This window comes from Aspergillus brunneoviolaceus, assembly GCF_003184695.1.
Source record: "Aspergillus brunneoviolaceus CBS 621.78 unplaced genomic scaffold BO95scaffold_39, whole genome shotgun sequence".
Classification (NCBI taxonomy): Eukaryota; Fungi; Ascomycota; class Eurotiomycetes; order Eurotiales; family Aspergillaceae; genus Aspergillus; species Aspergillus brunneoviolaceus.
The window spans coordinates 210291-225585 of NW_020290769.1; the positions used below are offsets into that span (position 1 = coordinate 210291).

The window sequence follows — 15295 nt, forward strand, 5'->3', positions numbered from 1 at the left end:
AAAAAGAAATCTATGGCTTCAGAGTTCGTTGGTACAAGCTGGGGTATAACACGCAGTGAACAAAAGGGGTGGTTTGAAGGATAAGCATATATATAAGAGAGGTTGCACCCAGGAATGTATAGTGTTGTTGCAGACGGATGAGAGAGAGAAAAAATAGTGTCTATGTCATCAAGGACGAATCACAAGAAAGGGGGAAGGTGCAGGAATGACTCCGAGTCTAGGTAGGGTGTTGCAGGAATATGGAATCTGATAAAGAAGAATGAATATATAATCGTGGGGCTGGTGTCATAGCTCTTCCAAAGAGGGCATGATATACTTGGTGAGCGGCGCGTGAAGGATCTCCTGTCGAAGGCTATCTTCCCACAGAGCAACATTTGGCGTGCCTGGTTGCATACTCAGGCAAGAGAAGAGAATATAGTTGACGTGCATCCAAGACTCATAACTGAGGCGCTTGGCGACCTTGAGCATCCGACCAGCGAACCATGGCCGATGGTATGGGGTGTTTGCGGTCTGGGAGTATTGCGTGAAATCCGGTCCTTGGCTGCAACTGTCGCTGGTCGTGTTGACAGATCCGTCATTGCATTCGAGCAAGATCTGCAGCAGTGCTTCAACGGAACCGCTCATATTCACCTCGCTGTCCACCACCGCCTGCTGCAGCGTCTGAAGGAACGTCTCGCTGTGTGGCGCGGAATGTCGGTAGTCCCAGAGGGCCGCGTTGAGCATGAGCAGGGCAACCAGCCGCGCAACGAACTGTTTGCGGTTGCCAGATGCAGTGAAGCGCGCCCCTGGAGGCGCCGCCAGGATTTGGTGTAGAAGTGACCCCTCTCGGAAGGCAGTGTGGCGCATTTGTAGCAAATTGACGTCAGTAGTGCTCGCTTGATAGGCCGAAAGCTGTTGACACCGTTTGAGAAAGATTATGAATTCATCGCATTGATTCTGAATCTCTTCGTATGGAAGTAATGGTCGAGGCCAGGAGAGGCTTAGCTCGACTGGAACCGGGTATGAAGCCATCATAGGCTGCGTCATTGTAGCTGGTTGCTGCTCAGAGGCACGTCTCTCATTTGGCTGTATCATCGGTGGTGCAGCATCAAAGAAGAAACTCGGTCCGTCAGTCTCATAGCCCGAGAGGATGTAATCTTGCCAGTTTATCAGCATTTCGAGTCGAGTTTTATGAAATGCAGCGGGACCGCCGCGGGCCCGGATCATCTCTCTTGCAGCGCGCATATGAAGCCAGCTGATTTGCTTGCGTCCAGGGCGGGGATCGAAATCTTCAAGTCCGGCAGCACTAAGACAAGCTATGATTACTTCATCGGAGAAGTCATGAGGGTGTCTCTCCCGGTGTTCGCGAAGCATGGAAATGGCCCGGTCGCGATGAATCAGACCTCGTTCGTCCACCTCCTGATTACGAACCCAGGTCCACGTATTAGCTGCATGGACAAGGATGGTATTTTGAAACGCCACCGGCCCTTTCATCCCTTCAGGAACGAAGACTGCTGTGTACCAATTGTGCGCTTTAGAAGATCGAAAATGATTCCCGTAAGAGCAAGCGGGCATCTCGTTGACATAGAAATCGAACAACCGCTGGCCGTCAAGGTCCAACTCCAGTGGTAAGGTGTTGAAAGGATCAGTACGTGCGGCGCTGAGTACTGTTTTCGGAGATAGCGCCACTTCATACGGGGATGTCGGGGCGGAGGACCGTGGCGTCAAGCTTCCCAGCTCTGAGCTACTGCTTTGCGACGTCGCCGAGTACCATATACGGGAATCCGATGAGGAGCTGCTGTAGCTGGACATTTGACTGTCCCGGATCGGTAATGAAACGGATGATTCGGACTTTGGGTAAGCGCCGACTTCTGCACTAAAGTTTTCCACGACCTCGGTGATGTTATGTTCACTGATTGGATAAGTTGAGGTAGTTTCGGATCCATGTTGGTGCACGATGTTGGCCGCAGTATCTTCAGCATTTTCGTCAATCTCTACCTTGGGCCTTGTGTCGGCGGGGTCATCGCGATGGCTGCTATCCTTGGCTTTCCGACGTGACCTGGAAGGTTTGCGGCCGCCTTCCCCTATGGTCTCATCAGCATCGATGTCAGACTGGCCTGCAGCCTGTCGCTTTTGTCGCATATATTCTTGCATGACATGACGTTTGACTTGAGTTAGGTTATTTCGGCTGTTACCCGAGGCGTTGATGAACTGCCACCGTACTTGGGAAGAGCCTGCCGTGGGCTCTATTGTGCTTAATTTGTCAGGTTCAGGAGACATGATTCCGAGCCGGGGATTCCAGACAAAAAAAGAGATAACCTGTTGCAGGGTGGTTGGGATACCGCAATGCGGTTCTTGTGAGCAATGATTCGTTTTGGCGTTTTTGCCGTCGTGGCTTTCATAAAGTATGCTTGTTGAGCGACGAGAAAAGTCGGGACTAGCGCGTTGAATTGATCATGTCATGGAAACCGCGGTAGTACGCTAGCCCAAGAAGTTCAACGAAACGAGCGCGGAGGTCGCAATGAGATGAGAGGGCTTGTCGGCCGGACCACTGCGACACTGGAGAAGAGGGTATTCACGGTTTCCGACAATCCACTTCGATTTCAGTTAATTTATACTGGTACAAGAAGGCCATTCAATAGCCCGACATGGGGTCAGCGGCGTGACAACCAAGAGAGTCTAAGATATTGGCGGATAATGCATGCAGACTGATGATGTTCGGAGAAGGCTTTGCAGTCACAATCGCATGCGTTCAGGGTGTAAGTGCGGATCGAGGGGATCGAGCTGTTAATGGGGCCAAATCGACGACTGAAAGCTAAAATCCAAAAATAAATTTGCAGGATCGCCTCCGGCAAGGAATGGAAGGGTGGCAGCCTGGCAGGAAAAGAGGGGACCTCAATATGGCAGGGCCAGGTGGATTTGGGTGGCACCACCAGAATATATGAAGTGTGGGCTGAGAAGGGTGGAAAAGGAGGAATGAGCTAGGTAGTGAAGACTCCGTGAGGGAGAGGGAGAAGTGCACCGGATTATCTGATAAAATCGAGATCAACCTTGTGCTGACTGCAGATCCACTGGGGAATGATCATTGAACCATATTATCTGCCCAGAAGAAAAAACTTTGGGGCCGTTTCAACAGTTTCGGAATAATCCCCACTGGTCCGTTCGGTTCAGGGTCAGGCAGAAACGAATGAACGGACTGTCACCGAGGGTGGTTTGTGGACCGAACGACAGTCTAAAGACGACAATTCTTCAGCATGATAAGCAAAAGGAACCGTTAGCATCAGCAGGTGCAGATATGGGACCAGGCTAGCTGATTGCCTAGCTGATTACAGTAAAGTAATGTTGACTCTGAAGTTGTTAGTGGGAAGGGCAACATCGTTGATACGAAGAATAGTTAAAGTAGACTCCGTGTTGTCAGGCTGAATTTAGAAATAAGCTTAAGGGGGTGCAGAGCCATTGCTGCCAGGAGAATTGCCGCTTGGCTGAGGGGTGCGAGTGAATGTTTTAGATAGGGATGCACTCGTGGAGGTGGCGAAGGAACAAACACTGAGGAACTGTACTTCGTCAAGGTTGTCGAACTAGACAAGCCCAGACACAAAACATGGTCAACGGGAGGCTCGAGACCTTGAGAGGCTCGGCCTTAGAGTTAAACTTACAGGCCTGAGGCTGACAATAGTTAATGCCTGAGGCTGCAATCTCACGGCGTTAATCCTCACCGCCTTGGGATTAAGTCCGAGGCAAAGGGCGTCCAGGCTGTTAAAACTGATCCCATAATTTGTTCCGCGTCGCCGACCGCGCTGCCGCAGAACTCTGAACCTCCCCTCGTGTGCTACTCTCAAAGACACTCATGGTCCAGACGAACGGCGCCTGAGAAATTGCGAAATACATTTTTGGAGTTTTACTCGTGGTTTTATGTATCTTTGGGGCTTGCAGACCGCGTCGTGACCCTACCACCGTTTCGCATCTTTCGCCGAACGCCGCCGCCATCCTCGTCCTCCACCACCTGACAAAGAAGTGACAGGCTACGCAGCGCATTCCACCACTCCTGATATATCGCGTCGCATCCTCTCCCAAACCTTGCGATAGCTTGTGAGGATCGGAGACAACATCATGGTCAGGTGTTTGACAAGAACGGGTTTCATTTTTTAATACGTCCGGTGTTCTGGAACTCTTCTTTTCCCCCTCTCCCTGGGTAGAACCCTGGCTCATCTCCGAGACGCCGTGTTTGGCTTTCTTCGAGCTTTGCTGAGGGAATATAGACGGAGTAACAGTGGTTAGGTGCTTCGGGATCAGCCCAAGCCCCTGGCAGGTGCTCTGGGGATGGCTGGAGACCAACAACCGCCTGCCGTCTCAAGCCAGGCGAACGGCTCGGTAGACGAGAAGCGACCAACAAACCCCTACGAAACCAACCCCGAGCTCATTCCCGACGATGACCTTTTTCTTGCGCGAAGTGTGCATTACGGGCGCTATGCATCGTCGGACAATGACTTCAAGCCTCGCCATGAGTATTGGTGCCAGTCGGATCCAGAAGTTAAGTCCTACTGGGAAGACATTGTGAAGGATTCTTGCAAGCCAGAAAATTCATTGAATGTTCCGGGTGCGAGAGAGGCTTTCGCTGCTGGCAGCGTCATCATTAGAGTCGACCGTGAGCCTGAAGCCGATGCCGCAGCGGAGATGTATTCGTGCATCAATGCGAATGAGCTCAGCGCGGCAAGGAAAGCCGAGGATGCCCTCCGAGATCTCGACATTACTGTTCCAGTGATATATTTTTGTGGTACCATCGAGAATAAGAATGTGACTGTGGAGTCAAGACTCTCCGGTGTCTCATTGGATGTTGCTTGGAAGTATCTCAGTGCTGATCAAATCGAAAACTTCAAGCATCAGTGTCGCCGCATATCCCAGCGCTTAGGAGATGTCGACGCCGCTCCCGACCGACCCTCATATGTTTGCAGCGGCCTAAATCTGCAACTTCCGCCCGACGTCCAGCAAGTTGAGAAGGATGTTCTTTTTCGCGAGAGGAAGAAAGGCGAACGACTTGCCCTAGTACATAACAACCTCATCCCGGCCAATATAGTTGTGAACAATGGTCAGGTAGTCGGGATCACTGGATGGCGACAAAGCGGGTACTTTGGATTTGAGCGGGCGGACGAATTACATCGCCGCCTTAGGATTCCTGAGATGGCGTCTGCCGGCGAAGTTGAGGGCTCAGTGAATGTACCTGAGGTATGGGCCGATATCTATGAAGGTCTGCCCAGCGTTGTCGGCGAGTCGACATCTGCGACGAAGCACAATACGCCCGTACCGCAAGTGAAGACCGAACCGTCGAATGTGGAGTTGAATGGAGTTCCTCTTGATCATGAGCCCGACCACAAATCAGGGCTTCCTCAGCTCGATGGTACAGCATTGCCCGATGAACACCCAACTCCGAAAAAGATTGCCAGCCTCAAGAATCGAGAAGCCTCCCGGGCGTCCTCTTCCGATCGATCTTCACCGGCAGTATCCACCAAACCTAGTGCCGCGACCAAGAAGTCCGGTATCGGCCTCACTAAGAAAGGCACGGCTAGGAAACCCGCGGCCAAGAAAAGGAAGTTGACTGAAATTGACAATGAGAGTGTTGCAAGCAGGCGATCGAACACCCCTTCATCACGTACGAGCAGAGCAGCTGGAAGGACCAAACGTGGTTCCGCGTCCGTCGCGAGCTCACCGGCGCCCGAAGCCAAAAAGAAGAACGCCAAGAGTAATCTTGTGGAGGAGGTGGAAGAGGAGGAAGAGGAGGATGACTCCGAAGACAATGATGAAGTGTTCTGCATCTGTCGTAAGCCGGACAATCACACGTGGATGATTGGGTGCGACGGTGGCTGTGAGGATTGGTTTCATGGGAAATGCGTCAACATTGATCCACGAGACGCTGACCTGATTGACAAGTATATATGTGAGTTGGCCTCCCAAATCAACCTTCTTTCTTTCCGACTACTATTATGTCTCGATAATGATTTTATCACGGATATTGAACTGACAAGTAATAGGTCCGAATTGTAAGGAGCAGGGCAAGGGATGGACAACCTGGAAGCCGATGTGTCGGCTGAAGGAGTGCAGAAAGCCTGCCCGTGTCAATCAAGACAGTCCCAGTAAATACTGCTCAGATGAGCATGGTCGAGAATTTATGCTTCAAAGGACTAGGCTCCTACTTGTGAGTGCCGGGCCTGGCGCTCGGAAGTCAGCCGCTCGGGCAGCTCTAGGTGGACTGGGATCCTCAACGAACAGCCCATTTCCCGACAGCGCGTCCTCTCGAGAAGGAAGTGGCCTAGAGACAGGCAGCGGATATGATAATGTCGAGAAGAATAATTATCCAGAAGACCTCGGAAGCAGAGGTGGTGTTCTCACGACCGGAGACCTCAAGGCAGTGGTCATGGGCGTCAAATCAGCGGATGAATTCCGCAAGCTGGGAGAGAGCATCATCTCAGTCTCTGCACCGGCGAAGGGCCCCGCTACAGGGACCAAAGAGGACAACAAGAAATTGGGCCTTGACTTCGATGTTGATTGGCTCACCTATGCACCCGACGAGGCCGCGATGATCGACAAGCTGCGCAAACAGCGCGATGGCCTCGTCCACCGCCGAGAGATGCTCAAGGCTCGAAGCCACTTTGTGACTCTGGTGCGGCAGCGTTCCAAATGTATTTTAGACAAGCTGAAGCAGAAGGAACCCAAGGGCGGATGGAAGGACATCTGTGGCTTCGACTACCGACTGGCCTGGTCAGACGAGGAGTTCGACGAGTGGCGGCTTTCCGAGCTGGGAGCCGAAGCACTCAAGGATGGCACGCCCGAGGCACTGGCGTCAAGCTACTCCGATGCCACCGACGCAGATGGCGATACTGCCATGGGGGGTGCGAAACCCGCCGGGGATGATTTGGAACATCTATCCCATGGTGTTTGCATCAAGAAACGCTGCGAGCGGCACAAGCAGTGGGTAAAGGTGCAACAGCAAGATGGCCTTTTCGAAGAGAGTACCCTGGCCCAGGACCTTAAAAAGTGCGAGAAGGAGGCTCAGAACGTGGTGGAAAGAGCTGTTCTCAGGCTATGGGCGGAGGAAGACAATGCTCAGATCAGTAATCATTGAGAAAGTGCTTTCCTCACGATTTAATCGCCACTGTTTGCTTCGCGCAACTTCGTTACTTTGTTATCCTTCTCTTCTTCTTCCCAAAACTTTGTGTCAAACCATGACATTTCGTCTTCACCTTGCCCCCCCCCCCCCAAAAAGCCGCCTTTTTGACGGCGTGCTTGATTGATACCCCCCCATCTTTCTTTACCGGAAAAGAAAAAAGCAGGAAATCGAACCGGAGTTGGTTCTTCATGGCTGTTTTTTCCTTTTTCTTTTGGGTCTGTGGAAACATACCACTGAAAACATGTTGCATGCATAATAGAGGAATATGGGGTTCTAGGAGTGTATGTGTGTGGTTGCTTAACATATGCTAATAGTTTTGACACCATTTCCCCCCCATGAATGATGATAGACCATTTGCATCTTGTTATTCCGTATCCTTCCAGTAAACCTTGCTTGCCGTCGTTACTTCCGACATTATCGTAGCATGAATTGACAAAGACACCGAGTAGTGTTCAAATGCTTTTCCAAACACACCACTTCCCGATCCCCTCGCCCAACCGGTCCTTGATAACCTCGACTACCACCCCCGACCCCTTGATAGGCGACACTAGGATATGCGTATCAAGTCCCTGGTCCAACGTCCGCATCAACAAGCTCGGAAATAGGTTCGCCCCATTTGCGCCAAATGCAGACCGAACCCCACTTTCCCGACTGCTGGCCTCATCCTGCATTGCGATCGACCCACTCGCATAGTCAGCATTGGCGGCCGCTGTCCCCAGTCCACTCGTATTGACCAGCAGCACCGACACCGCTGCAGGACCAGTGCGGGTCAGGTGTGTTAATGTCCGTAGGGCGGCCGTCAGGGCGGCCGCGCCTCGCGCGGCGTTGGATGTGCGCACGACGCCCTCGGCGAGGGTGTTGAGGCCGGCGACGAGGACGATGGCTTTGTTGGGCTGCAGGGAGTTGCGGCCCGCGGCGGATGATGCTACGGCTGAGCTGATTTCGTGGATGGCTTGTAATGCGGTCTGGAGGTCGAAGACGGGGAAGAGTTGGACGCGGTCGAGGCAGGCGATCGCGGCGTCGCGTGTCAAGACTTGGCGGTTGGTGGTGGTGGTGGTGTTGAGCAGGGAGGCGAGGAGTCTTCTGGGGGAGAAGGCGTTGAATGTGGCTGGGTGGACGATATAGACGGCCGTTGAGTTGGGTGCGTTGAGTGTTTGGGCTTGGCGAACTAAGTGGGCTGTGAGAAGGGCTCGAGGAAGCTGATAGGCGGTTAGTCTGTGGTTTAGAGGATTGTGATCGTGAACGTGAACGTGAATAGATGTAGATGAAGTCTCAATAGAGGCTCTCAGGAATCGAGGCCTGACCTGGTAGGGTCGTGATGCTCTTGCATGAAGATAGAGTGTACGGACTTATGGATTCTGGTAGCTGAGATGCTCTTACCTGGCTTAAACATTCATCATCTTCCGTATTCTCGTTGTTCTCGCTTCGGAGCCGCGAGAAACCGATCACTGAGCCAGCGCGGAATGCACTCTCCGGGGATGCTTGCAATCCAGCATTGATATCTGCGTAGAGGTTCCAGGATTCTGTCTGGTGTGGCGGATGACTCGAATCTATGTCGTCCACGGACTGTTGACTACTGCTGCTTGCTTCATCGGATAACAGCAAATTGTGGGCCAGAGTGGGAAGCGCAGGTCCAGCAGCATGTGAGTTACTGGTGGAATCCATGGTTGTCCGAGTGAACAATATCGCCGGCGGTCCTAGCGCGTATACTTCTAGTATAGCTTTGGGGATCGAGAGTGGAAGTGCTACGTAGCAAGTCAGCTGGTGCGGAGGTTATAGTGTTGTAGAGCGTACATCTTGAGAATATGATAAGCGAGCAATTGATTCAGTAACTAGATTGCTGAAGGCAAATCATGCAATGTAAAATGTGTCGGTATTAATATGTGTATGAGAGTGGAATCGAAGAATGGGTCCAGATTAGTAGATTGCGGCACGTGTTGAAGCCTGGTATATAAGGCATCAAATTCTGCTCAGGAGCATGTTCCAGTATTCCAGACACTCTTGAACAGCGTTAGAGACAAGACAATGCCGGAATGGAAGATCGGCATGAGGTCTACTCTAAAAAAATGATGGGAGTTGCAAGGATGTAGGGGCGCGGCAAAAACAGACAGGCTCGGACCAAAAAGTACACCAATGGTATGAAAGGGTGATGAGGTGTGAATGTCAAATCAGATTGTATAGGGTTAAGCTGGGGGTTTATCTATTATGGTGCTAGAAATGACGAAAAGCTTTACTTCGCAAATGAAACTTCGCAAATGGTTCAATTGTAATTTTGCGTTGTGGGAAAGTCCATAATCAGGTAATCATGCACCAGTGTTCGAGGACTGGTTCTTGATTCCTCCATTCGATGCTGTTTTGGTCCATTCCCCATGGCCATTCGTCTCCCATTCGGTATCTTTGAACTTTGCGCCTAACGATTGGCTGAGTTCAACACGAAGTGCCTCGTTTTGGTAGTCAAGGGTGCGGAAATGAACAAGCGAAGCGCTACGTCCCAGCTCGATGATGGAATGAGCGATGATATCGTACCCCGTAGCCAGCTCCATCCATGGATCGTTGGGATCGATGGGACCTCTGTTTGCCAGGTCAATGGCCGAGTCTTCTGAGCATGGGGCCAGTTGTACGGTGAATGATTGCAAGTTCATCATCAGCTCCAGGGCATCCAAGACCAATTTCACATGATTATAGAAGGGGAATATAGCGGTGTAGCTGAATGAAGTCAGATGCCGGAGCCCGCGCGATATGGAAAGTTTCTCCTCATCGCTGCCCATGGAGGCTATTGTACCCCATTTACCAAGCACTGACGGAACCTCGAATAAGAAGTACTCATAATGTGCGTACGCTCTGAGCGAGGAGCCCTCATTGAATCTGAGTGATGAATAGGCCATGATATCCAACGGATTGGATGACGGGTTAGTCGTGAAGACCGGGGATTCAGGCAGGGTACTTCGCTCCCACTGACACAACTGGTGAGTAATTTGAAATGCCCAATTATGCTCCTCCGGAGCCTTGGTGTTCAACATGGCCCCAATCCGCGAAGGTGGTGCAAGAACAGTGATCCGCAATGGGTTGAGGTTGGACAGATGTCGGAGCAACCGGTTAATGTCCAAGTCGCGGGGTGGATCATTCCCGAGTAGCACGACAAGCGAGGTAATATAGCGTTCTAGTCTGTGCGATGTGACGAAATTGAGAAAGTCATAGAGATCATCGAGATAGAATCGAGAATGCGCGTAGAGTCTTGATCGCACGAGCTTGAGCAGCCGTGAAGATACTTGTGCGGCATTCTTCAAGTTCTGCGTACTGGAAGCTGTGAAGTATATTGCTGGTGTATGATGAAAGTTGTATTCGGAGGGAGTAGCCACCGGAAGATAGCTCACAATCTCATCCAGGATTTCGTTCGGCAAATTTTCGAGACATGACAGCTGCGAAGTCATCGTTCGATTGCCCAAAGAACTTGACAATCCCTGATTAGGTTTCACATCTCAGGAACACACTGTGGATACCAGGCTCCGACCGGTTTGAGTGCTAGAATTCGGTAATTCTGTGGTATAGACACTGATGGTCGTGACAGTGAATCAACAGCACATGATAAGGATCTTGGTTAAGTTCAACATTAGTGTATCTTTATACAGCAGGCGGTGAGTAGGAGATAGCTGGTCGGGAGTTCGAGATGTTGTCAAGTGCCGCGGTTCCCCACAGCTTCCAAGCACATGATTCCATGCAATTAGGAGAGTTTTGATAGGGTATTATGCTTCCATCCAGTCAGGATAGACGGTAAAAAGTTGATCCCAGTGCTCGGGAGACAGAGCTTTGATGTATATATGGTATCCTTCCGCATCAATATAATATTCTAGTGGGTTGTGCAACTGCGAGAGAAGTTGTCAAATAAGGTGGATTGACGTCTGAGTTCTGACAGGCGAAATTATTCTGGACGCTCGGCAAAAAGCGGCCTTACCGAAACAGACCAAGTGTGGAGAAGGTCGAGGGACTAGCGTCTCCCCCCCGCACCAGCAGAACAAAAGTGCAGACACTGACATTCATCCCTCTGCTTTTCGTTTGCAATGCGACCAATGCAACCATTTCACTTCCTGCGGTGTCAAGCGCTATTATAAGAGTTTAATGCATGCCCACCGACTTGGTGTAGTCGGAATGCTCAAGACTGACACAATAACCTATGCGATTGTCTGAAAAATGCATGCCTCGCTGAGTCAGACCTTACAGCATCAATGCTTTGCCCCACACCGGTCGATCAAAGCTTCCGCCACCCTTTCTGCGATTATGATTCATGGATCCTCTCCTTGAGGTCTTTACCTGGCTATGGACAAGTTTATTATGTTTTCCATGGAGATAAACGAAAGGCATCCATGGGTTCATAAGAGCTTTCTGCTTCTGCGGGACTTAAGAGTATGAAGACCGGCCGTCGAAGTCACTATTCCATGCCGAAGGCCGAAATAAAGTAGCCGACAATGAGTGACCGATAGGAACCGGGAAACTCGAAACTCGGATGTGAAAGTAGATTTGGAACAGGCCTGTGGGGCACAAGCTGAGCAGATGGTTCCTCCTGCTCCGGACTTCGGATCTCGCAGTCTTGCCTCAAAAAGTGCTGCGTGCCCCTCCCCTCCTCTTCATCCCCCTTTCCTGCCTCTCTGACTGTTGTTTTCCTCTTTCTGCTTCACCAATTTCTTGTCCTTAGTGAGTTCCATCTTGTCTGAGATAGTAGCGAGAGATTTCAGCTAACGTCTCTTAGCTATTACATTTTGTCTGTGCATCACAATGGCCCCTCAACTGCACCGCAACCCCCCTTTCCGTGCTGAGCACCTGGGCTCTCTGCTTCGGACCGATGATCTCCTGAAGACCAAGATTGCTTTCGAGAAGGGCGAAGTCTCCAAGGCTGAGCTGGATGTCATTGAGAACAAGGATATCAAGGAGGTTGTTGACACACAGAAGAAGCTCGGCTATGCCGCCATCTCTGATGGAGAGTATCGCAGACACAGTAAGTCACTTTCCCGTGCTGTATGAGCCTTTGTTATCATATAAGGCTATGAGGCCTAACCAGACTCTGAAATTAGTGTTCTGGGGTACTTTCTTCCCTGGCTTGGACGGATTCGACGAGGTGACCGACTTTGACGCCGACATCTTCCGCCCGTATGCGCCTGATGTCGCTGCCTTCCTCGAGGCCGGCCACAAGCCTGGTGAGACCGTCCTGTGCACCGGCAAGATCAAGCACGTTGGCAGCACGTATGTCGATGAGTTCAAGTACCTGGCCAGCGTGGTTCCCGCCGATGAAGTCAAGAACCTGAAGATCACTCTTGCCGCTCCCAACTGGTATCACTTGCGTTACAAGGAGGGCAAGGCCTACCCCAAGGATGTCTACAGCTCCGACGAGGAGTACTTCGGCGACATCGCCAAGGCCGTCCAGGCTGAGCTGCAGATCCTCTATGACGCTGGCTGCAGGAACGTTCAGTTCGATGACCCCAACCTTGCTTGTAAGGCTTACCAACCACCCACAAACAAACACGCGAAATGCATAGATGGCTGACTGTGATCATCAGACTTCTGCTCCGAGAAGATGCTTGCCGGGTGGAAGGAAGATCCCCTGAACGTACGCTCCGCCGATGAGACCTTCGAGCAGTACATCAAGCTGTACAACGACTGCGTCGCTAAGCGCCCCGCTGACATGCACATCGGCGTTCACCTTTGCCGTGGTAACTTCGTCGGCAGCCGTCACTTCTCCGAGGGTGGCTATGACCGCATTGCCACGAAGCTCTTCAAGGAGCTCAACGTTGACACCTACTACCTCGAGTACGACACCCCCCGCGCCGGTGGCTTCGAGCCCCTGAAGGAGCTCCCCACCCATAAGAACGTCATCCTCGGTGTGGTGACCAGCAAGTTCGCCCAGCTTGAAGACAAGGAGGAGATGAAGAAGCGCGTGTACGATGCCGCCAAGTTCATCGCCGAGGGCAACAACATCTCCCTGGAGCAGGCACTCAACCAGGTTGGCGTCAGCCCTCAGTGCGGCTTCGCCAGCCACAGAGAGGGCAACGCCATCGACCGTGACGGCATGATCGCCAAGCTCAAGCTTGTCCGTGAGATCGCCGACGATATCTGGCCCGGTCAGCTGTAAATCAAATGGCCAAAACTTTCGGTAAAGCTACTACCACAAAGGAGGTCTGCCCCTTCCAAGGCCAGACTCCGACTCTCCTGTCGATTTCAACAACGAACGTGGAGTGATGAGACGAACGTGACGACAAACTTTTGTGTGTTTAGGATACCACTTATTTAACATATGGTTTTAAAAATGTACAGTGTTAGTGCGAATATGATTGAGCTATTAATTCTTCGAAGAATTATCCCTATTGTGATATCAGAATCACAGTGCCTTTTAAGTATGCGGGCGGGTGCTTGAGTACCTTGGAGATGCCCCAATGTGGAAAGATGCAAGGTTCGCTAACCTAGTCGCTGACAAGCCCACCTGGCAATGTAGATCGCGCTTCGCCAACTGACAATATTATTCGTACCTAAACCCAATTTCAGCTGGAGACTTTTCCTAGTTTCGCTTGTTCCGATAGAACCTACTGCCCATCATTTCCATAACCTTGCAGTATGGGCTGATCCTGGCCAGGACCATTCCCTGCTACAGTAAGTGGGGAAAGGAGTCTAGATCGCTGTCTGATACGAAGCCAAGTCACATGTTTTGTTTGTGAGTGGCTTGATCTCCAATAACTTACCATCAGCAGTACCCTAGTATAGCACGTCAAATGTACGTCAGACACGCCAATTCAAACATAGGACTCTCTTTTTCCTAGTATCTAGCGCAGCTATGAAAGACAGAAAGCAGCTCAAGAACAAAGACATCATTAAAACACGATATATGTGTGGAATGCATGTATGTGCTGGTCCCAAAGTTTTTTCCCTTCTATTTTGAAAATGTTTCTACACATCGCCGAAGACACGGGGGTGACGAAAATAATAATGTGAAGAAAGTCAAAGCCAAGACGAAAAAAGTGGTAGGAGTATTATTAGAGGGGGAGGGGTATTGAAATGGCCCGCATCGGAACAGTGAGGGATATCATGAAAAAGAGAAGAACGAAATGGCGGAAGAGGCATGCGCAGGAGGAAAAGAAAAAAGAAACACAGGGTTCAAATGCTGCGTCTTCTGTCATCAAAGCCGACGTGAAACGAGGAGGTGCCAACTAATTCGGTGTAGGTGGAATGGAGCATGCTGTACACGAGATGGGGCATTGGAATAGCCTCCGATTCACGACTGCAGGGGTTTGGCGGCCGGCGTGCGAATAATTTATTTCTGAGGTTGGGTCTTGACGTTGTTGGAGAGCCAAGCCTGCAAGAATGAAAGGTTAGCCCTGTTAAGCCGAGGTTTGGGGATTATTGACTTACAAGACCCTCAAAGATACCGGTACCCTCCGTTGCAACACTGGGCGCAACATACCACAGCTTGTCCTTGAGCTTGTTGAGTTGCAGTGCCTGGGTGACGTCTTCAGGACTCATATCTGCAGATGACAGCTGATTAGCTCTTGACTCTGAAGGTAGGAATGGAAGATACATACGGCCCTGGACATCCTGCTTATTAGCAAAGACAAGGAGCAAGGCATCCTTCATTTCGCGATCATTGATGATCTTGTGAAGCTCCGAGCGAGCCTCTTCCATCCGAGCAGTGTCGCTAGAGTCGACGACGAAGATCAGACCTTGTGTACCTGGTCAGAGAATCAGGGTTAGCATCGGACACCACGAAACTAGCTGCTCCGTGCGAAAGTTGTACCGGAGTAATAATGTCTCCACAGCGGACGGATCTTGTCCTGACCACCGACATCCCAGACGTTGAATTTGACATTCTTATATGTAACGCTCTCGACGTTGAAACCGACGGTGGGGATCGTGGTGACATCCTGATTTGTAAGTTTCAACTTGTAAAGAATTGCTGTTGACACCTTGATTAGTACAAATATTCACAATTGATTGGCTGACAAGAAGCGATCAGCAGGGGGTCTCACTGGTTTTTCCAGCAGCATCCAAACCCAGCATCAAGATTCGCATCTCCTTGGTGCCGAAAATCTTCCCCATTATCTTAGACACGGAACCGCCCATTGTGACACACGATAAGCGACCGCTGAAGGTCGCAGACTGCTGGAGAGATTAAGA

The 15295-nt window shown here is 50.9% G+C and overlaps 5 protein-coding genes across 5 annotated transcripts; 2 read left to right on the plus strand and 3 right to left on the minus strand.

Annotated features, from left to right (window-relative positions):
- Positions 1-20: 20 nt before the first annotated feature.
- BO95DRAFT_153339 (sigma-70 region 2 family protein) lies at positions 21-2382 on the minus strand. Its single transcript, XM_025580661.1, has one exon. It carries the CDS (start codon positions 2257-2259, stop codon positions 286-288), a length of 1974 nt encoding a protein of 657 aa, XP_025441589.1. The 5' UTR covers positions 2260-2382; the 3' UTR covers positions 21-285.
- A 1562-nt stretch (positions 2383-3944) lies between these two features.
- Positions 3945-7199, plus strand: BO95DRAFT_515025 (putative PHD transcription factor). Its single transcript, XM_025591720.1, has 2 exons — positions 3945-5911; positions 6006-7199. The coding sequence occupies exons 1-2, from the start codon at positions 4300-4302 to the stop codon at positions 7094-7096; spliced, it is 2703 nt and encodes a 900-aa protein (XP_025441590.1). The 5' UTR covers positions 3945-4299; the 3' UTR covers positions 7097-7199.
- Positions 7200-7593: 394 nt separating this feature from the next.
- On the minus strand, positions 7594-10572 carry BO95DRAFT_453745 (F-box domain protein; the record flags this gene model as incomplete). The annotated part of the gene is made up of 3 exons (XM_025588233.1): positions 7594-8340; positions 8522-8838; positions 9453-10572. The coding sequence occupies 3 exons, from the start codon at positions 10570-10572 to the stop codon at positions 7594-7596; spliced, it is 2184 nt and encodes a 727-aa protein (XP_025441591.1).
- A 1339-nt stretch (positions 10573-11911) lies between these two features.
- BO95DRAFT_464387 (cobalamin-independent methionine synthase II family protein) lies at positions 11912-13262 on the plus strand (the record flags this gene model as incomplete). The annotated part of the gene is made up of 3 exons (XM_025589055.1): positions 11912-12131; positions 12208-12624; positions 12691-13262. The coding sequence occupies 3 exons, from the start codon at positions 11912-11914 to the stop codon at positions 13260-13262; spliced, it is 1209 nt and encodes a 402-aa protein (XP_025441592.1).
- Positions 13263-14435: 1173 nt separating this feature from the next.
- Positions 14436-15241, minus strand: BO95DRAFT_432523 (ARF/SAR superfamily; the record flags this gene model as incomplete). Its single annotated transcript, XM_025585061.1, has 4 exons — positions 14436-14477; positions 14534-14850; positions 14916-15074; positions 15148-15241. The coding sequence occupies 4 exons, from the start codon at positions 15239-15241 to the stop codon at positions 14436-14438; spliced, it is 612 nt and encodes a 203-aa protein (XP_025441593.1).
- Positions 15242-15295: the final 54 nt, after the last annotated feature.